This window comes from Sitophilus oryzae, unplaced genomic scaffold (genome assembly GCF_002938485.1).
Source record: "Sitophilus oryzae breed Bouriz unplaced genomic scaffold, Soryzae_2.0 scaffold_980_pilon_pilon, whole genome shotgun sequence".
NCBI lineage: Eukaryota > Metazoa > Arthropoda > Insecta > Coleoptera > Curculionidae > Sitophilus > Sitophilus oryzae.
This window is the reverse complement of record NW_022147617.1, coordinates 1,001,402-1,025,794: the sequence shown is the minus strand read 5'-3', so window position 1 is coordinate 1,025,794 and position 24,393 is coordinate 1,001,402. Positions and strand designations below refer to the sequence as shown.

Here is a 24,393-nt window from a genome sequence, read left to right as displayed (position 1 = left end):
AAATATCTAGAATGGCGAAGAAACTCACCAGGGCAGAGACAGGCGAAAAAGTTCATTGCATTCGCCAAAATTCACGGTAGACCTGATAAGGGCAGAAAAACAGCCAAAGCTGTAGTGGGTCTGCATCCTGCGATTGGCTCTCACAGGAACTTGCAACTGCGATTTTTTCTATATGCAAGTTTCAATTTAGATAACCAATTGAAACTCGATTTGCGATTTTTTCTATTGGTGAGTTTCAATTTAGGCAACCAATATTACTATAATTACGAGTTGCGATTTTGCTGCGATTGTGATTCTGTAAACTAGGACCGTGATAACCTTCTATCTGCGAGTTTGAATTTTTAAGAGTTGCGATTTTGTTGCAAATGTAATTTTGTAGTCCATTGAACTATTTTATAGAAAACTGCGATTGAATTTTTTCTCTGATTTTATTTACTTATCAAGAGGGTATTATTTTCTAGGGCCAAAACCAATTATACACCGGATGTTTCTTAAGAGTGGTTTGTCCCTATAACTTTTTTATTTTTTATGATGAAAAAACGAGATTTGGTATGTTAGCATATGACATAAATTAGGATTGATTCACGTATTCAATTCGTTTCGATCACTTCCTGTTTCACCGGAAGTAACTACAACTTTTGATTTTTAAATTGTACCCTCGGTATTTTTGAAGTGAAACTTTTTTACACGCGATGGAAGTAAAAACTGAAGGCCGTGACACACGAGACGTGAAAGGAAAAGTGGTAACGTTGACTTTTTGATCTTGAAGCGTCGTAACTCGGGACTTATGTGAGCTAGGGGGCTGAAACTCGGAATGTAGATGGGACTCGAAAAGCCCCATCTTTTCATGATATTTTGACGACGTTTCGTGCACTATGCAATCCCACCAATGAATCAAATCAAAAAATCGTCCGATTTAAATTAATTTTGGTATGTCGATAGATTGGACCAATACCAACTTGACCATGTGCGACACGTGTCACTGTAACAGTTAGTTTAAAAATTTAAAATTTTTGAAAGTTTAAAATTTAAAAATTGATATCATCCGATCGCGGCCAAATTTGGTGGGTAGGCTATATGAGTGACGGTGCACACGGTCCCACCCGGATACAACGTTTCGTTTACCTCTTCATCAGGGTAGGACTAAGGATTGAAGAAAAATGTGAGTCGATTTTGACATAATTAGTGACGGGCTACAGGATGACGCCCTCGACGTTTCGAACCGATGCCTCTAAATGGACGAAATCATCAGGATTTTTCTTAATTATGGGTCGATTGGAACCAAACTTGGCACGTGGATAGAGGCACCCGATTGGAGGTCTCAGACGGACAGACAGACGGAAGTAGGAAGAAGTTTCACTTCAAATATGCACAAACATCTTTTTTTTTTAATTCGATTGAAAATGACACTCTGAGTAGAATGACATATCGTATGTCAACATTTGACATTTTCGCTTAAAAAATCGTATTTTAAATTTCAATCTAGAGTGCCATGGCTCTGTTAAAAACACTAATTTTTAATCAAAGAGCCTGAGAAAAATAAATTTGATCGTTTTAGAGAGCGAAGTTTCGCTCGAGCGATCGCTCTATTATGGAAATCGCTTGAAACTCGAGTACTCGATTATCAAAATTCATCGGTTTTTCCTATCACTACATGTCGACTCTCTAGGCTAATATCCATATTTTTCTTGCATAAGTTTTCTGTTAAATCCGCGAAAAAAGCTCATTTATTCTCAGATTTGATATTCTTTCTTCCATTTATAAGTATTTTTGTTCCAACGGTAACTTGGCATTGTGGAGGAATGTCAAAAATATACATTTTTCATACACTCTGGCAGGTTCACCTTGGCTGTGGCATTTGAATGCTATTACATTTCTTCAGGAAGAATATATACCGGGTATCCCAGAAATAAGTGCAAATATTTTAAGGGGTGGTAGATCTGGCCAAAAAAAAACATATTTTCCCTTTACCATTTTTAAAATAAATTGAAAATAACCGAGTTATTTAACTTTGAAAATTTAAAAAAATAATAGCAACATTTTGAAAACCGCCGGTAGATATCGCCAACTACGTCCAATTACCAGGATCAAGCCCGGATCTCAGGTAATTCGACGCCCTGTGTTGCCATATGAACAAGAAAGTATATGCTCAAAAAAAAGTCATAAAATCAGACCACCTAAGGAGTTTGGCAGAGATTGCAGAGATGAATTACATTTTTAAGATTGTGATATTATTACAGAAAATAAATAAAAAAAACTTACCCAACATTAAAAAAAGATACTTATGACAGATCGATGTAACTGTGACAGTTCTCTTTTTTGATACACACTTAACTAAAATACACTTCACTGTGCTGCTGTACTTGTACATGCTATTATAATAACTGCTAAAATAACAGTCCCCATTTCTAACACATTCTTTTCATATATAGGCTTCATCACAATTTGAACCACTGATTTATAAAACACCTTGAAAAGCGCACATTACTTTGAATACCTTTCGAATGAATAAATGTTGAGAATTATTGTCTCTTATCGCCACTTTACGAACAATATACTTTCGATCTAAGAAAATACAGGGTGGTCCGAACTGTATTCCGGAAACTTCGGCAGCATATTCTGCAGATAAAAATAAGTAAAAAGTTCGTATAAATGTATGTCCTAAATGCTTAGTTTCGGAGATACAGGGTGTGAAATCTTCATTTTTATTTCGATTTTTTCAAATAATTTCTGAGGTAACGTCAATATTTGGATGAAAATTGGTGTCCGAGTTTATTGACATGAGAAATTTGATTTTGATGTCTAAATCTGATTGACTCCTATTTGTAGGGGGCACAACCTACATGTGTTTTAACTGTTTTGAAGAGTAATAACTTTTCGTCTGTACCTTTATAAAACTACTGAGTAAAAAATATACATTGCCGTGATTTTTTACGTAAAAAAGGTCTATTGGTAAAAATCGCTACGAGCAACCGTTCTCAAGATATGTAGAATGGAATTAGTCAATACATGTCATTATTGACAAAAAATACACATACACATATTGAGCAGATAGTCATTCGACTGAAATGATAAATTTGAAAAAATAAAACAGTTTGTTTTTTACCTTTGGCACAAAAACATTTCAAATTTATGATTTTAATCTAATAACTATTCAGCCAACATGTTTAATTTATGTCAATGATGACAGGTATTGATAATTTCGATTTCAAATATCTCGAGAACCATTACTCGTATCGATTCGAATATTTTTGCTCACCTTTGTAAAAAGGTAGACGAATTTGACGCGAACTCTGCGGTTGACGGAGAAAACATATCTATGCTTGGCTTGAATTGGGGACGAACTGAAAGCCAAGTCTGAGATCTAAAAGCTAAGTCTAAATTGTTGTTTAAAATGTTGCTAAAATGAATTTGCTAAAAAATTACTGAGGCAGCAGAGAAGAGTTAAATAAAGTTTAAACTAGATTAGATAATAAAATATTAATATGTCTCGTAAATCCAAATGTTCTTATTATGGACTGTAACATAGCATTAGATCAGAACACATTTATATCCACTGCCTAGGTATTGCCTAAGGTTTTTTCGTTTGATTCATGGCATTATCATACAAGATGCCAAATGTAGAAAAGTATAGAGGAAAAGTTTCGTGATAAGAACTATACAATAACCTAAAAAATGCTGCAGTTTTAATGGTGATCGCGGTTCATTCAGTTAAAAACACGTGTACGCGAGGAGGTTGCTGCTGTAGCAGAAAAGAGAGAATTTCTTTTTACAATGTGTAAGAAAATATATACCCGAAAAGCTAAAAATAATGTATTTCACAGAGGATTGGGTCAGCTGAACTGAATGAATCAGGAAGTATTAAAGTTTCTCAAAATCGTGACTCAAAGTCGTAGCCTATGCAAGATCAAATTACCGTTATCGATAATGGAAATAAAGCAGTAGAACCCTGTAAAACTGAGCCATTTTGTAGTAAAAATTCAGATGTCCGACCCAATATTGGTCTTTACGAAAATTTTGATCATTACGATTTTTTTTAAACCGGAGACAAAAGAGCTTTTTCGCACGAACGAAAAACACCCTTACTTATATATTAATAAATAAAATATATGTTTCTTCGTTATGGTCATTTTGTTTTTGTGGATTTGGGCCGGTTGCCTGTTTTTCCCGGGCCGGTTTCCACTTCCCCATCCACCCCTGCAAGTGATGCAAAACAATAGATCTGGCCATGTCATATTGTGACACTTTGTTCAAAAAGCAGTATGTTATCAATCCTGATTTCCCAATTGAAGCTAACTTTGCGCTGTTTTCTTTTCGATTATACGGTATATTATTAATAATATCAACTATTAGATATCACTTAAGAGCGAAAATCCGAGATATATTTTATTAAATACACTTTTTAAACTCTTAAGCGGGCAGTATTGTATAAATTCAAATAATTAGTTTTCTGATAGATGGAAATAAGTTGTCTGACTGTTTGACACTTAGTATCAAAGGAATCTAGATAAAATCAAGAAATATATACGTTTTCAAACTAAATCTTAAATAACTTAAAAACGATTTAATTTAGGTATAGGAACATGTATACTTAAAAAGTAACGAATTGGAAAACCTTTTCACTAGTGAAATAAAAAAGTGGGTTTCCACTTGAAAAAAATTATTTATGATAATTTTTTAATCGCTCAATTCCATGACAGCTACCGTCGCGTCGTTACTATATGACATTCGAACAATTTAATTTTTGAAATAGATGGACACATGTCTCCTCTTTATGTCACAGTGGCTGTAGTAATCAATAAATTTGACTTTTAAGCTATAAATTTTTTTTTGATAGGTAGTTTTTTTGTCCAAAAATTTTAAATATTGTTTTCTTAAAAACGATCAATGTTAGGTATAGAGTGTTTAACATCCATATCCATAGAATTTTACGGAGAATTAAGTATGTAAGAAAAAATGGGGGCACCCATTTAAAATAAGAAAGCTACAGTCAACTTCAAACAAATATTGTGAAACAATGGTGTGCAAAAAATCTCCGATCTAGATATTGTAGTTCTCTAGAAACTTCTGATGCACGCTCAGCCTAGGACACCCTGTATACGTATTATATACAATCGCTTTAAACCAAAACTATGTAATTATAGTTTCCAATAGACTTATTTAATATTAAGATTTCATAATTTTATTTCAAAATTAAGTTAAAAATTGCTGGCTCTAATCTGGATAATACAAATTTTAAATGAAAACTTGTATAATTTAATCAAACTAAAATTGTTAACTTAAAATAAAGACATTTCTTGAGAAAATTGAAAACTGCGTGAAGACAATGTTTTTTTTTTGTGTGGAAATTATTTATGTATTAGCAGTTCAAAGTTGTACTTTCGTCTAGAATTTCGTTTTATTTGAAATAGGCATCTAAAAGTTATTTGTAAAAATCTACCTAAATTACCTGCCTCCAAATTACTAAAAATATTTAATACGGCCCAGAGAAAGCTACAATAAAAATACCAGCAAATATACTTGTTTGCTGTACATTACTCTCATGTCATTACTACTCATACCCAATACCACATACATCCACAATAATTGAGGCGCTTAGAATAAAAGAGATACATGTGCAGGGGCGGATACAGAAATTTATTTTAGGGAGGGCCGAAATAAAAAATAATGCAAAATGTGCCTAATATTTAACCCAATTTACAGATTTTAGGGGGGGGGGGCATGGGCCCCCCTCTGTATCCGCCACTGTACAAGTGACTTTTTTCTAAATGCAGATTTGGATAATTTAGGTACCAATTTGTTTGGTATAAAATGAAATTAAGTAAATTCTACAGTGGCACTAAGTAGAGTAGAGTGTAGAATTTACTTAATTTCCTTTTATACTAAATAAATTGCTATCTAAAGTGTCAAAATCTGTACTAAATGTCCATTTAGAACAAAAAGTCACTCGTACCCCTTTTATTCTAAGCTCCTCAATTTAACAAATAAAAGAAATATTTGTAATTAAAGGAACTTTTTTTAAAATATACTAATTAATAAAACATAATTCCTGATTCATAGCCAAACAATACCCCAAATGATTGTAAAATTCACGCCTCACAATACAAAGCTGTTAATGGGAGAATCTTTAGCATTTCACAGAGATGTCATTTTCAGTTCATCTAAATTTCTGTATCTGCTATGCTCATAAAGACGGTTTATGAGTGTGCTCTACAGGAAAAAGTCGTTCGGCAAAAGATCCTGTAGTCTTTTCCTAATCGTATATACCCTTAATATCTCCAATAGACGGGAGTCAATGTGTTTCTTTTCTTCAACATGAAGAATATTCAAATCATTGTTGTTTCCTTTCTGCTTAATTATTTTTGTCTTCACACTTCCATGTGCTTAATGCCGTGCCTTTAGTTTCAAACCTCTGGTTTGTTCTTTAAACTGTTGACTTATTCAGTATAAGCTTTCCGGAGACTGAACTGCGAACATATATCTAATTCAGTGAGAATACTATTTCCAGCAAAATGTCGTTTAACCATCGTAACTTTTTCTAAAGTTGCGAAAATCATAATTGTTTTATACAAAATTACTCTATTTGATACCTTTAAATTTTGTAAACAAAATGTGACATCGAATTCTTTGGGCCGTATTATTAATTTTACTAAATTGGAGGTAGATTTTTGCCAATATTATAATACATTACCAATTATATTTTGGGCTAGACAAAAAAATAATTTTATACACCATCGATAGTTGCGCCTCGATGGCACGAAAGTATCTACTTACTAATTATTAGCAGTTGTTTAACTTACCGCAACAAGAATCCGAATACAGTGTACAATTAGCATAGTCACAATCACCACTGGAGAAAATTTCCGAGGAGGAATTTGTTTTTCCTACTCCCTAATTTTTTTCTTTCTCTCTCCTTGTCATGCCGCAAGGTGGCCACACCGCTGAAAACTCTTTGTCCATTTTTTTCCTGCAACGCTCAGGCATAAAATTACGGCTCAGGTATCTGCAAGATAAAAATAAATTTTTAAAAAGTAGTTATTATTTGAGCCCCATTATACATTAAAATTATTATATCTATATGTATAAATTGATATGGAAATTATTAAAGTTTGGAAACCTGTTCACCTAAGTAGATGAAATCGTTTCCTTCCTTTATAGGAAATCATATTTAGTTTCCAAATGATTAAATATTTGCTCTTTAGTATTGCAAATATTAGATATACATATTAGCAAATTAGCAATACTATTTAGAATATAGAAACAGAAAATAATCACTGATTATACAGTTGCTATATTTTATAATTTTAGTCTCCTTCATTAAATAAGTTGAAATGCAGAGAACAATACTTAATCGGTTTGGAAGGAATACTGATATAACCGAAACATTTGTATTCTTGCTAGATACTCAATTTTTCATTAATTCTTATACTGCAGACCCTGTATTCATACAACATTAATATTAAATAGTATACAATAATTAACAGAACAAATATAAATTAAGATTACTGACCACTTATTTATAACGTATATTCATCTTCGTTAACAGTTAGGAAAATAATACAAATGACATTAGATGGATTTAGCGTAATGTTGCATTGGGATACCGCGTTCTACTGAACTTTATAAGAAAATTTACTATTTAATTTAAGATTATCCGCCCACGCCCGAGTAATTTTATTGGTTGGTGATAGCCCACTTGTTGATTGAGATATTTTCATTGGCTCGAAAACATTTTTAATTAAGAAATAAACTAAAATTATAGTTTTATTCTTAAAATCCATTGAGATTAATAGTTTCTCGTTTATATTAAAATTTTAGAGGACGTTAAGAAACTTGATTTGAAGATATTTTAATGTATATAAGGTTCTTCAAAAAATGCCTCTCTTAAAATATGTTTTTCCATAATATTCTACCCTATTTTTTATTTTTATATTCCGCGTAAAATTCTATATTTCTATACCGGGTGCGTCTCAAAAGTGTTTTTTCAGAAAACAATACAAGATTTGGTATGTTAGTATATGATATAAATTAGGATTGATTGGCGTATTCAATTCTTTTTGGCCACTTCCTGTTTCACCGGAAATTACTACAACTTTTGATTTTTAAATTACACTCTCGGTATTTTTTTACTTTATTCGAGAGAATATGACACCAGAGTGTGTATTACACCGGAGTAGTATATTTTATTCAGAAATAGAATGACATATCATATGTGAACTCCCGAAATTGTAACAAGCGGTTCATAATGCTTTTTCCAAATATGTTAATAAACCACCCTTGTTACATTTGAAAAAATTGAAATAGGATTAAAAATACGATTTGGGTATCTTTTAACCGGCCAGGACAAGACACGAAAAACATTAGATGGTCAAATCTATTTTTTCAAGGCTCCTTGATTAAAAATTAGTATTTTTAACACAGCCGATTGAAATTTAAAATACGATTTGTTTATAAGCGAAAATGTCAAAGGTTGACGTATGATATGTCATTTTATGCAGAGTGTCATTTTCTATCGAATGAAGTAAAAATATATAGAGGGTGCCATTTAATGATATAATAATCAAAGGTTGTAGTCATTTTCGGTGAAACAGGAAGTTACCAAAACCAACTGAATAGGTACGTCAATCAATCCTAAATTATGTCATATACTAACATACCAAATCTCGTTTTTTTAATTAAAAAAATTGGCGCCGGGAGGCACGTATAGCCGCCCATACTAAAATATTTTAATAAAAAGTTGGTAGGCAGTTCTGTTAGTTTCAAAGTTAAGGATTTTTTTCAATTTTGGTCCGCGGTTATTTCCCCTATCCGTCACCTGGGGTCGCGTCTGATGGGAGTTTGGAGTTCTCCACACGGATTTTCTCAAAAACGGACTACGGAAACACGGAATATCTCAAAAACTGCGACTTTGACTGATTTTGATGTTATTACAAATTTTGTTGCAAATATTATTCCTAATCTTAAATTGAAAACCGCGTTTTGCTAGCTACTGTAATTTTGGAGTTATGATTTTTTAAAATTTTTAACCCCCTCCCATACCCCCTTACCAAACTCTCCCCCCCCCATAAGTACATTGGCACAATTGAATCTACACAATTGCCTCTATAAAAAGAGGGCATCAAACTTTAAAAATATAAACACACTTAACGATAGTTTCATCTTTTTTTTAATTTTTTCTACAACAGTAAGGAAATTTGGAAAAGAATAAATCTAACTTATTTTAAATTCAACCCTATGAATATTATTTAATAAATCCAAACCCAGATAAAATTGCTTTTGAACGACATATCATGTTCCTATGCCGAAACCCTCTGGTTTCTTCAGTAAAGCCATTTAAAAAATAATAATTCTATTACAATTGTTATGTTTAAAGAAAATACTTGCCATGACAAATATTCAAACTTTATAGGTATCAATAATTAGAGTTTACGTGCTAAATTTTTTAAATTGTCATAGTAACGAAATCCTTGAAATGAAACTATACAACAACAAACAATTTTACACATGTTTTATTTTTTATCGTAAAAACTCTTACCCCCGGTGTTTTCAGGTATAGATAGCGCGTTATAATCCGCCAGATATATTTTATTTGATGGATAGCAGAAAAAAGTGTATCTTCTTCACCTATAGATACCAATATCTATTAGATAAAATAACCTTATCCGTCAGATATCCTATTTGGGACCTGAACTGCCAAATATCGCTTTATTTGTCGGATAAAAATTTGACACATGAGGAGATTTTGATTTAATTTAATAAAATTGCTTAACATAACCTAAGACATTGTTACTATTATAGATTTCGTTTATTTCAATAAATTCGATTTTAGAGTATTTCGAAAAGACTTACCTATTCTGAGTATGTAGACTATAACCATTTTAGAACGTATGAGGTATAAACACTAGTAAACACATTGAAATGGTGCAAAAAACTATTTTGTTGCTGGTGCCGCACTTTATAAGGAGTGTTACAAAATAAAAGGAGCCTCTGTTAGAGCATCAGAACGAAGAGAATGCATTAAGTCAGGATAATAGTGATGAAATATGTACACTTACCGAGTAAAAATATAACTCAACGGCAATTTATACAAAATAAATTATTTTACTTAAATCCCTTCAATTAAAAACCATTACGTACTTAATAAAGATCTAAAGTAGGTAAAAAATAAATAAAACTTTTTAAATCAAACTATTTATTTCATTTTTAATTCCCATATCTTAATTCATTAATATTACAACAGGAACCTTAGAAAACCTGTTATTCAATTCACATTTGCTTTTATTTCTTTTGTGTTACAATTTTAATTTAAATTCTTGCACTATGTACCTTATACTTTATACATCTCTTCTTCATGCTGTTTTATAAGTAACTCTCTAGCTAAACCTTTTTAAAACACCTCCTTCGAATACCAGTTAGTTCAACTTTTTTACTGTTAAAAGGTTTATTAATATCAACTTTATTTATACAATATTTTTCCTTTATTTTTTCCTGTTTTTTTTTGAAGTTCCATCACTGTGAGTTCTTAAAAATAAAAGTAATATGACAAAATTGTTTTATATTTATTTTTTTTTATTAAAAAATTTGTACATATTATGTGTTAATGTAACAATTATTATAGGTGCTCTTAATTTGTTATTAATCAAGCCAAGACAAAAGTATCTAAAATCATCTATATATATAAAATGCTAATGTTTATCTGTGTCGTCTCTACTGAAGTAACGACTTGCTCTAGAAAGTTGCTTTTTACTAAAAGATAGCTAATTGGCTCTTTTAAAAACTGTCGTCGCCGGATTTTTTGTTTTTCATTTAATTAAAAAAAATAAGTATTTTTTTTCCTGATGTCGCTGTCGTGGCGGATGCGCCAGGCTTCAACTAGTACACCAATAAATGAGGGGATAAAACCGCAGTACTGGTCTTTGGGGTTATATACTTATTCTCAATCTTGCTTTTCTAAAGAAAAATAATATAAGTACATTTATCTATTTTATAAAATAAAAACTCACCTTAATTACTATCATTGATGCTATCCTACCTATTTCTTTATTATGAGAAGCCCTACAACAATATATATTTGTTATTACTAACAGCCTTATGCTATTTTTTACCAGATTGTGGTTTTAGGATTTATCTATAAATCTCGATCTGCTTGCACTTCACCAGTTTCTTCCATATTTTCTATTATCAATTTATTGTACAAAAATGTTAATATAATAAATATAACAGTAATATCATATAATTAAATTATAAATTAAGTACTTACACATACTTTTTTTCTTGTTTTAATTTCTTATAAATCGCATTCCATCAACAGATCTATTTCACAACTACTGTTGAAACTGATTCCCTTTTTCCATAAAGGTAAAATTAATTAACGTATACCATAATAGAACTGGTCAGAGTTGAACACAAAATATATTTTAGTTGAATTTTATTGTTTTTATTTTCATTTTGACGATCTTTTGACAACTGAATAATAACCTCACTTTTTAATCTAACGATTTGAAATTCCCAGTTTTTGTCTCTGTCTGTTGGCGTAGACTTTTCATATATAACCATCTCAATTTCAGATATCTTATATTGGCAACACTTTCTCTACGGAGTGTCTAACGGTCCGTAGGCGGCCCATCCTCCAAATGGTCCTCCAAATCTTTTGGATTATTTTGTATGAAAATACCCAAATGTTATATCCTATAGATAGCAGGCTCTAGATTGTTTATCTTTTAGATAGTTATTTGTTAGATAAAAGCTATTTATCTATAACTGAAAACACCGAGCCTTAGAGATAGGTATAGGTTAGTATAACAGAAAAATTATGAGATATGAAAGTAGTTTCCAAAAAATGTAATAATATACTAGGTGTTCCATATAAGAGGCTACCACTTTTCGAATGATACGGCAACACTGTAATGCTGAAAATATTTTAGAAAGATGGAGCAAGTGCTCTTATGTAAAACCTATTTTATTTTTTTTATTTTCTCTAAAACGGTATGGAAATTTGGAAAAGTATAGACGGGATTAACCATTTTAGATTAAGCAAAAATTTTTATGAAAAATGTATTTTCCTCAAAATGTCAATAATAAAAAAGTGTTTCCTCTTGTAAAGATATACCGAGGACATACCAAGAAATACTAAATATATAACGAAGAATACCTCAATGTACTACATTATACTCACTAAATTTAAATAAAGACAATACTTTAGATAAAAACTCACTGGATAGTAGTACTGGAGTACTGTTTCCACCAAACGAACTTGGTTTAATTATAAAAACTAAAACAGAAAGAATAAATATTGAAACTTTTGATATTTCCGGTAAGAGACAGACCTTTTACTTGTCGACAATAACAATCGCGCCGATTCGACATCTAACATGCATCTAACAAAATGTTCCTCATTTTGAAAATTCCAGTTGTTGTTTTGTTGAGAAATCAATAAGAACCTCTGTTTTGTTGCAGTTTTATGGACATTTTTGTTTAGTGGAAATCCGCCTTGAGGAATCTAGAATTACCTACTATACAGGTAAAAATAACCTAATATAAACATTTACACCCACGCAGAAGTATTTTTGCGAAAATTTAAAATATGCTACACTGAAAATAAATTTGTGAAAAATAAGCGTTTCATTCAGTAATATGGTAATACAGTGAAACATTTATAGTAAACTTTTATAATATTTCGATTTATAAATATATATTTTATATTTTTTATTTATGACTATTTCGATTTATGATATACAGGATATGGCGCCTCTCATACGATGCTGAGTCTCCAGTAAGAACGGTAGTTTATATAGAAATGACATTTTGGAAATATACAGGGTCCGGCAATAGTGTGTCGGGCATCTGTAGGTCCTAGAATAAAAAATTTGGAAATTTTGTTTAAGTGCAAATCTAAAGTATGTTCTAAAGTAAAGTAAAGATTTCAGTTAACGTCTCCTTTTTGCTGCCAGGGTTAATCTGGACGGGGCCTACTTTGTTTATGCGGAATCCGAACCGCGGTCCTCGGCCATATCATGGTCAGTGGCCTACCGACTTAGGAAGTGTAATTAACTCTTAAGCTTGATTTTCATGCATCCGTTGTCCGACGATACGTTGATACGATATTAATTTTATTGGTAGAATTTAAAGACTTTGATTGGTTTGAAAATATCGCAGTTTTTAAATTTATTGCATTATCATGCCTCCGTTTATCGGATATATACGTTGGTGTTATTTTATATTTTCGTTTCCATAACGATTTTGCTATTTTACTTATATTTTTATTATTGTTAGATTAAATTTGTCAAAAAAAGTGTCAAAACGTCCGTTATGGCATAGATAAATGCAATAAGTTTAGATGGGAAAGCCCGTAAAATTTTTAGGTCGCGAAATTATTTTGGGTCGCGACCGTTATATGCGATCTGGCGCTGCTATAGCGGTCGCTAAGAACAACGGCAAACAAAAACAAAAATAATTTTCTCTTGTCAAAGTCAGAATCTTCAAAAATGATAATAATCTTTCAGAATCTAAACCGCTCTCATTAAAGAAATTCCAAAAAATGTTTATAGCGTACATTTTCAAAGTAATTATTGCTGTCTTGTGAGTTTAATTCAAGTTTTATTTAGTCCAACCGGTGATAATAGTGAAAAAGTGGCATTAAAAACTTAAAAAGCTGTGCTGAGAACTGTGAACTGCAAAAACCATCGTGGATCGTGGCATAACGTCGGTTTCTAATATTTCATAGGTATTTCATACATGCGTCCTTATATAAAATAAAGTTTCTTGTATGCAACACACTGTATTTTATTTATAAAATTAAACGAAAATAATAATAAATTTGAATAAACAATATTTGACGATATAATTCCGGAAAAAGCCGAACCGCTCCGAAATTTTCAAAAGTTTTGGGTCGCGACCGTTGCAAGAATAGCGCCAAATAGTGTTTACATTGTCCTTATGGGCACTTTCCAATCTAAACTTGTTTCATTTATCTATGCGTTATCGTATGAACTGGCCCGTTGACGGGCTGAAGTAAAATATTTACGGATAAAAACTGGCGCGAAAACGCTATGACCAATCAGAGCACCGTCGGACCAACGTACCAACGTATAACGGATGCATGAAAATCAAGCTTTAGCCCGTGGTTATATTGGATGCGTATCCGTGCGTTTTTTTGGCCGTACGTGCTCGGACGTGCACGCAGCAAAAAACAAACAAATGGTTTCTACGCAGGCGGTTACATTGCATCGGAGTTTGCGCGTCCGTGCATGTACGTCAATTTCCGTTGGTCGGATGAAAACAAACTGGTTTGTTTTTTTAATACGTGCACGTCCGAGCGTTCGAATTTTTATATCTCTAGGCCCAATACATTCCCGAAAATTTTGAATATTTTTGAATACCAGGTTTATTTTTATTTAGGATATAATTAATGTTGCTAGAAACATTCTAAAATATTCAAAAAATTTGACCGGTTGCTGTTTTAGTTCACCAAATATTTTAGATATTCATTTTCTTCCCCTTTTCTTGCATATAAATCATTTACCTAACATTTTCTTCTGTTCATAAGTAGTTATTTTAACATTAAATCCTCAGGCAGCATCAAAGTAGTGGCGTCCGTTTTGACAAATTCGACACACAGGACGCCATGAACGCGCATCTAATGTAACCACTAAAATAAAATAGTCGTGCGAGTAAATTCCGTCAGAGCTCGCACGTTTAAAAAAACGCACGGACCCGCGTCCAATGTAACCGCGGGCTTACTCACGAGATATCCGATGTCATCCGGCCTCGAACCGGCGTGAATGAGCAGTGTGTATCAATAGATCTTACACTTTTCCCTTGGACAAGAAGCACGATACAGAGTTTCGAACCGGTCACCAGTCCATCCACCAGTATCGCCTTACGTCGCTTAACTTAGGTGTTCTAATGGGAACCGATGTATCAACATAGCTAGGCCGTTGCCCATTAAAGTATGTTCTAGGATGTATTTCAGGAAAATTTTAACTTCTATAGGGTGGCTCAAAAAAGTGTGAATGGATCGTGATGGTTTTTTAAATGGAACACCCTGTATATCATAGCATTTTTGGCTTCCTTTCAGATCACTTTACATAATCCTAAGATATGAATAAATATATTCTGATAGTTTCAGAGCTATTAATAAATAAATAAAAAATATATATTTTTAAACTTTCATTAAAAAAAATATTACAAATACAAGAACTGTTCTGAAATCAAAACTATATTAGATATTTAATTTAGATAGCCTATACTTAGTTTGCTGTAAATATGGTAATCGTAAATCATACAGGATGTTCAAAATTTTACGCAAAACTTTCTAAAATATAAAATAATTTTTCTTCGTTTTTTTTAATGGAACACCCTATATATTATTTTTTCAATAGATGGAGAATTAAGAGCAAAATAAAAACACTAAATCACCACAATACACCAAAACACTTTTACTTTTACACTGGACGCGGGTTTCGCTAACCATGTTAGCATCATCAGCAGATGATTATAAACTGATTTATTAACAGTTTATAATCATCTGCTGATGATGCTAACATGGTTAGCGAAACGCGCGTCCAGTGTAAAAGTAAAAGTGTTTTGGTGTATTGTGGTGATTTAGTGTTTTTATTTTGCTGTGTAACACCAAAGGTTCCAACCCTCAACTGTAATGGAGAATTAAGAAATAATTTTTTTTTGTATTTATAGTATTTCAAAATTTTTAACGGTTTTGCAGATATTCGCGGTTTTATATTTTATATGGCATTTTCCATAGTAAATTTTTGCCAAAGCCACCCAATAATTTTTCCCTTATATTTTACATCTGAAAGAGCCATATAAAATTATACTTCACAAATCCGCGAAACCATTAAAAATTTTGAAATACTTTAAATATAAAAAATGTTTCTTTTTTAATTCTCCATCTAACAAAAAAATAAAAAAAATAATATACAGGGTGTTCCATTTAAAAAAACAAGCAAATATTAGTTTATATTTTAGAAAGTTTGGCATAGAATTTTGAACATCCTGTATGATTTAAGATTACGATATTTATGGCAAAGTAAGTATAGGCCATCTAAATTAAATATCTAATATAGTTTTGATTCCAGGACAGTTCTTGTATTTGTAATAATTTTTTAATGAAGGTTGAAAAATATATATTTTTTATTTATTTATTAATAGCTCTGAAACTATCAAAATATATTTATTCATATCTTAGGATTATGTAAAGTGATCTGAGAGGAAGCCAAAAATGCAATAATATACAGGGTGTTCCAATTTAAAAAAAATCATCACCATCCACTCAAACTTTTTTGAGCCACTCTATAGAAATTAAAATATTTTCCTGAAATACATCCTTGTACATACTTTAGCTTTACACTTAAACAAAATTTCCAAGTTTTTTATTCTAGGATCTACAGATGCCCGACGCACTATTGTCGGACCCTGTATATGTAGGTTAATTGAAAGCGTTTTATATAAACATATAAAGTTTTACAGGGTGTTCCCAAAAAGCATCAAAGTTGGGTTTTTGTATTATTAGTTGATTTTCGGATTCTAGGAAAAAAATAAAGGTATTTTTAAATAAAGGAATATATGCCTATGCAATGTAAGGTTTATGATAGATTTCAAATTTTGTGAAAATTCATATATCTTCAAATTATTCTTAAGGTTGCCTACCTCTTAGACAAAGATTTTCAGAGATATTTTTTTTATGTTTTGCATCAGCAGATATTTTAGCAGGAGATTATTTGATAAAAATTTAGGTGGATCTGATCTCTCGTTAAATTAACAAAATTAAAGGATGTACATACAGGGTGGCCCATCAAAACCGTTCCGTAGGGCATAACGGCCAGGGTATTCTTTTTTTCAAAAAAAAGAAAAACACGTCAATTTTGTTTGTGAGGGGGACAACTTTTGCCCCAAAAATGATTGCGAAATCTTCAACCCTCTGAGCGGAGGTGTCATCCCCCAACTTTTGTCAAATGGGAAGGGGGGTCAAGTGGCGCCGCAATGAAAAGAGCTTTCTGTTCTCTATATTACCCCGCCTCGTTTTTGAAAATCGGTCGAGTCATATGACGAGGAGATATGATGAGGAAATATGAAGAATTGAAATTTGAAAAGTTTATTTAATCATTTATCAGGGTCAATGATAAGGATAAATTCCTTCGACCAATTTGAGGTTTTTTCTTATTATTTATAGATTTTTACGCATTTTTTCACTTGCCACGAGGTTGAACGATCAGGTGCGGTGGTTGCTAGATAGCTGTTCTGTGACTTATGCGTTGAAGTTCTCAATATCGTTAAACTGACCTACAATAGAATTTCCAAAAATACCAGCCCACACGTTCAATTTCTGAGGGTTTTGTGAGTGCACCTCGTGAAAAACCCTGGGGTTGTCTTCAGCCCAGTACCGACAGTTGTGACGATTAACTACACCGTTCAAAAGGAAAGTACACTCGTTAAAAAAACACACATTAAATAGGAAATCATTATCATTCGCCACTCGTTCACTCATAGTTACACAAAATTGGAAGTGACGATCAAAATCGTCTTCGTTGAGTTCTTGTACCAACTGAATTTTGTACGGATGGAACTTGCGTTTTTTTAATATCCTTTGGACACTTGTACGATTCACGCCGGTCTCATTGGTTAATTTTCTTGTACTCAGCGTACTATCCACGGCAACTTAGCCCAATACGAATACCTCCATAGCTTCATTTACTACAGGATTTTCCCTCTGCCTCTTCTTATTCATAACGGAACCAGTTTCGCGAAATTTTGCTACTAACTTGCGAACAATTTTGCCATAAAGGTGGTTGTCAGGATGGCGTTCATTGAATATCTGCGCAACCCGATTGCCACATTCATTATTTTTAAAATAAAGTTCGATTATTTCCACTTTTTCTGCAAGTAAGTATACCATAATCATTGTTAAAAAATTTAACGATATGGAGAAGAATTTCAACGCATAAGTCACAGGAACAGCTATCTATCAATTACCGCACCTGATCTTTCAACCTTGTGGCAAGTGAAAAAATGCGTAAACATCCAGAAATAATAATAAAAAACAGCAAATTGGTCGAAGGAATTTATCCTTATCATTTACTCTGATAAAGGTTTAAATAAACTTTTCAAATTCAATCCTTCATATTTTCTCAATGACTAGACCGATTTTCAAAAACGAAGCCGGAAAGTATAGAGAATAGAAAGCCCTTTTCATTGCGGTACCGCTTGACCCCCCTTCCCATTTGAAAAAATTGGGGGATGACACCCCCGCTTAAAGGGTTGAAGATTTTGCAATCACTTTTGGGGCAAAAGTTGTCCCTCTCAGAAACAAAACTGACGTGTTTTGGTTTGGTTACCTATAAAATCGCAAGCAAACCCGTCCCGATAAATTAAAAGTCGAGGAAGGCGGTCGAAAGATCGCTCCCGTGGCTAGCAACTGTGCGCGATTTTCCGGCTTAAATTTGTCGTTTGCGTTTGAGGTCAATAACACCTACATGAAGGAGGGATAGGCAACCGGCGGCGATTCCCAGGCGCGCATCCATGCAGTAAAAGGCTAATTAAATTTACTAGATACGTTTATGTAAGGTTTCAAATAAATAATTTTAACAAATTAAATTACTCTTTTGTTATAAAATAACAGTATTATTAATGTTTAACTATTTAATTTTTTTATCTTTAAAAAGTTTAGGGAAGCGGTGCTTCTCCCGCTTCCATAGACCGCACGCCGCTGATACAGGAAAACCTGATAAGCACCAGTTATCCAGGGGAATAACTTGATAAGTCCATTTAATTACACCGTTATACTTAGACATAAAATGTTTAAAGGTGCGATTTCCTTAGCGACGCCTGGCGTCCGCGTCTCGCCCCACACTGGTTCGTTCGTGCGTGGCTAAACGTTGCGTGGCTAAACCTGTACAGGGTGGCGCCTCTCATACGCCCCGGAGGCTCCAAAGAAAACGACAGTTTGTATTGAAATGAAATTTTGTGAGCATATGTATGTTAATTCAGAGCACTTTAAAAATATAGAGAGTTCTACAGGGTGTCCCCAAAAAAAGTTACATCAAAAAAAGTTATCAAAGTTGTGTTTTTTCTAATGGAACGCCCTATATATTAATTGAATTTCGGATTCTGGGAGAAAAATAAAGGTGAGTTTTATAAGAGAAGTATATGACTAAAATATAAGGTTTTTGACATATTTAACATTTTCTAGAAATAAAGAACAACTTTAAAATAATAATAAAAGCTACCTAAATTGGAATTTATCCGGTATAGCCTAATATTTAGTCAAATTAACTATTGTACTTTAAATCGAACTAAAACTTGATCCAAAAAATTATACAGGGTGACACAAAATTAATATTGAACATTGGTCACCTTTAAAAGCATGTAACTCTTTTATTTTAAACAGAACACCCAGTATATTATTCCGATATTCAATGGAGAATTCATGTCTCTTCAAAATACTATTAAGGTTGTGTACCCCTCAAACAAATATTTTCCTATATGTTTTCATTTACATCATATGATTTTATTATAGACCCCTTTGAAAAGACAATCATTGTATGCAGTTAACAGGAAACGAAGTATTTTGAGCATTTGATTTCATCTAGCTAATTTTTGTCACATAATTATAGGTTTATATCTAGTTTTAATTGTGTAATAATTAAAATATGTTTTAAACGCGTATCTTTTTATTACCGTTGAGTGTTTTACTCTACAATCTTTAATTTTTGTTAAATTAACAAAAGGTATATCAGAGCCACCTAGATTTTAATCCTAAAAATAAAAATATCTAGGAAAATGTTTGTCTTGAGGGGTGAACACCGGAATAATATACTGGGTAGGAATATGGAATAATATACTGGTACATTTAATATACAGGAGTAACTTGCTTTTAATAGTGACTAATGCTATGTGACATATTAATTTTGTCTCACCCTGTAAAACTTTTCGGGTCAAATTACAATTTGATTTAACATACAATGGTTACTGTAATTAAATATCAGGCTATACAGGGTCAACTAAAATTTAGATAGCTGTTATCGAAATTTAAAATTTACTCTTCATTTTCACAAAATGTGAAATATGTAAAAATCCTTAGATTTTAGGTATATGCTTCTTTAATAAAACCCACCTTTATTTTTTTCCTAGAATCCGAAAATCAATTAATATATAGGGTGTTCCGTTAGAAAAAACACAACTTTGATGTGTAACTTTTTTTGGGGACAAAAAAAGAATAAAGAAAAAAGGTATATATATATAATATTTGACAACAGATATTACATATATTATTATATTTTTAGAAAAAAAAACAAGATTTAAGTGAGGATGTAGTCAATAATCACAACACAGGCTAATAAAACTAGTTTTTCAAATTTGTCAAATTTGTCAAGCTTTCGAGAATTTTATTCCCATCAAGAAAGTTTGACTGAGTCAATAAGCAAAAACAACATCCTCTGCACAAAAGACCTTAAAACTAGCATCATATAACCTTGGAATACAAGGAAATTTTCTTTATAAAATATTAAATTACATATCCAACGACACTACTTGACTACGACACAAATTTAAAAAAAAAATACATTTTTTTTTAATTTACGAAGAATAATTTCTACATTGTTGTTTCGAGCTCGATCAAACAGTGTTTAATAAAGTACCACAATAATAGTGGATTGTGGTATTAGTACGAAATTTAAAGTTTGCTAAAGGCAATACTTATAATAAAATTTTATATTTCTGATGAAAATTAACTGCGATTATTTCCCAGATTGCCAGTTTGAAATCCAATGACATTAAATGTTAAGAATTTAAATTTAAAATATACTATAGGTACAGGGTGGTCGAAATTGGTCTGTTTTAACAGAGAAAACCTATTTCCTGACTAGATATAGCAAAACCGACATAGATGTCATGGGATCGATTTCTGAGACACGTTTAATGGCGTAAACCGCCTGTTGATATTTTCACTGCCAACTGAGATACGGGGTCTTTTTGATTTTTTTACCATTTTGAAAATTGCCCGTAACTTTTTTATTTCGCGGAATAATAAAATTCTGTAAAAATGTTCTAAAGGAACTTTTTTAAGCGCAATCCAGTGGCGTAGACAGCTTTTTTCTATGTTCGCTCTTTTTGTCAGAAATCATAAAAAATAACAACGATATCAAGTCATGTGTATCTATTTCTAAGAATGAAAGAAATATTAGGGTTTTTTTATCTTTATATCGAAGCGGGCCTTGATTGTGTGTTGCACAAACAAAGATTGCCCTAATGGAAAATTTTCCGAAATAATAATTTCCTGAAGAACATTTTAGCGAACCAGAAAGTTGCCCGAAAGACACTATAACTTTCATCCCATTATCATTGTCAGGACATTGTCATTTTCATCCCTGTCAATTTCTGTAAAATTTTATTTATTGTGCCTATCATCATCCAGCATAAACACGTAGAATGGAAGTCGAATATGTTATCAGTCAACAGGGAAAACAGAAACTGTTACTCCACAGTTATTTGTTTCAAAAAGGCACGGATGAAGAAACATGTTTTGTTTTTGTTTAGTTTGGTTTTTATTAAATGGACCGTTTGATATTTTAATTAATTTTTATTTCTCGATGATCTTTCTTTTCGGGCAACTATCTTTTTGGTTAATTTTCTTTTGGATCAAAATTGTTTTCGGACAATTTAACTAAATCCGTTGTTTTGCTCATGCATTAAAAAAAACAGGCGAATTATTTATACCCAACCAGCTGTTACCGGTAATTCGTGAAAGTTATAGAAGTAATAGTAGAGGTAGTAGAGTAACCCTAAAACAATAGCTAATTTTTTCAGCGAAAATATAAAGATCTACAATCCTTTTGCACCGGTGATAAACCTGTCATTCAACTCAATCAACTAAATAATTACCAAAAATATATTAGTTAAAAAATGTATTTTTATATAAAAAACAATATTAATAAGAGTATTTTAATTTATTACTGACTTTGCTTCTAGAATGAGCATTGTCTTTGTTTTCAGTTGACCCAACACGAATAAAAATGTTTAAAAAATTGTTTCTGATTTTATGGCGATTTCTAGATATTTTCTTGTATGTATCTAAAGTGAATATTTTATTATTTTTTTCCTTATTAACACTTTACCATCATTTTAAAATTTATTTTACATAGGCGTATGTATATTATTCGGTCGGAAATAAATTTATTATATTAAAACAAAAAGGCCTATCTCTATTAAACAACTAAAAACAAATTATTTATCAGAATTTATGCTCAATTTATCTTTAGAACGTTACCTCAGTGTCTCCTTTTAAGTATTAATGTAAAAAAACTATTAAAAAATTAGACTGTACATTTATTGGTCGAATAAAGTAAGTGATTTTCTTTAAATTGCTCTCCTGAAAAGTAGCAAAACTCGAGATACGCCTTTTCGTCATAAAGCCGACGATATATGCACAATTAAAAACTTTTGAAAAGGTAAATTAAGATTCTATATTAGTATTAGTAATTACAATTGAAATCGATACAATAAACAAAGAACAAAACTAAAAAACGTATTTTTTGAGTGACAAATATAGTTTTTAAAAAAAAAGCATCAAAGATGTTCAAACAGCTCCTTGTTGAATACACAATAAACATCTTTTGCGCACAGAATTACAGAGGTTTATTAGGCAAACTGGTGTAATAAGTCCAAAAGCTTGCCTAGTAGCCTTCTGCAATTCTTCTCTCGTCCCAATGGTTCTTCCCTTATCACCCATGAAAAAAATCGAAAGGAGTTAAATCACAGGACCTAGCAAGCTAAGATGTGGGGTCCCTTGTTTCAATCTAATTCTCTTTAATTTCTCCATTTAATAGTTCAGTTGTAACCCTGGCGTTTTAATTATAATTGGTAATACTAATATAGAATGTTGATTTACCTTTTCAAAAATCTTTAATTATGCAGATAAATAATAATATAAAATATTAAGTTGTGATAAAAAATAATTAGGCAACTACGTCAGCACAAAATCAAGGCCCGCTCCGATACAAAGATAAAAAAAATAATTTTTCTCACATTTTTAGAAATAAAAACACATAACTTTATATCGTTGGAAAGGGTTAAACGTCATAATTTTTTTAAGTTCATAGCCAAGTATGATTTCCATTTAATTTTTTTTATTTTTTATCATTTCTGACAAAAAGAGCAAGTATAGAAAAAAACTGACTACGCCACTGGATTAAAAAAGTGCCTCAAGGACGTTTCTGCAGAATTTTATTATTCCTCGAAATAAAAAAGTTATGGGCAATTTTCAAAATGGTAAAAAAATCAAAAAGACCCCGTATCTCAGTTGGCAGTGATAATATCAACAGGCGGTTTACGCCATTAAACGTGTCTCAGAAATCGATCCCATGACATATATGTCGGTTTTGCTCTATCTAGTCAGGAAAGAGGTTTTTTCTGTTAAAACAGACCAATTTCGACCACCCTGTACATGCTAAGACCACTGTTCTAAATATCAGGCGAAAAACTGCACTGCTCCGTCACTGAAACCATAGTATTGTAGTTATGCATAAAATAAACCATGGTTTATTTTATCAAAGGCCTTGGAATAGTAAATAGACACTAAAGCCACTGCTAGTTTACGATCTAGGTCTCTTAAGATATTATTAGTTAGATTTAATAAGACCGTATTTATACTATGGGGCAGCACGAAAACGAGAATGACTGCCAGTTATGATTTGACATGCATCAACATAGGCTAAAACTTGTGCTTGGACCACGCTCTCTAATATTTTTTTTATAAGATCAGCAAAAGACTAATTGATCTGAGATCTGAAAATAGTTTTGGTTTGATGTGTTCAACCACTGGTATGACAATGGCATGCTTCCATTTATCTGGAAAATAATTTAATTCTATACACATATTAAAAATGTGCACGATATGCAGCAAGATAGCCGGCAGATATTATAAGTGTCTACAAGAGTACAATCATTGAACAATTCTGTTGTGACTCTAGTTGGCTTCTGTACAATTTCAGAAAATCCTAAAAAATCAATACATTTACACAATAAATTTTCTTTCGGACATTTAAGGACCCTACTTTAAGCGTGTTTAGTGTAACATCAGCCAGAATCAATTCGACTCTTTAAGTTCTCAATCAAATTTATGAAATGGCATTCGCGGGTTTAGGACCAGAAATTAAACAACCTTTTTTTTAAGTTGCCGACGTTTCTACGTGTATTTTCGTCTTTATCAAGGCTATTTTCAGCTAAAAGGTTCTTTATCAAGGCTATCAATATCAGGCTCAAAAACACGTCGAAACGTCAGCAATTTTTAGAAAATGTTGTTTATATCCTGGTCCTAAACCTGCGAACGCCGTTTCAGCTATAACATAAGGACGCAAATCTACCACATTAATCAAATTTATA

The 24,393-nt window shown here is 32.0% G+C and overlaps 1 protein-coding gene across 6 annotated transcripts in view; it reads right to left on the bottom strand.

Moving 5' to 3' along the window:
* The window catches only part of LOC115891279, a 152,381-nt gene that overhangs the window by 46,810 nt on the left and 81,178 nt on the right, over positions 1-24,393 (bottom strand). For all 6 annotated transcript variants that reach the window (XM_030911723.1, XM_030911724.1, XM_030911725.1 and 3 more), the window contains one exon: positions 6,801-7,003. In XM_030911723.1, coding sequence (XP_030767583.1) covers positions 6,801-6,836 — 36 coding nt within the window. In that variant the 5' untranslated portion in view covers positions 6,837-7,003. The remainder of the gene's footprint in view (positions 1-6,800; positions 7,004-24,393) is intronic.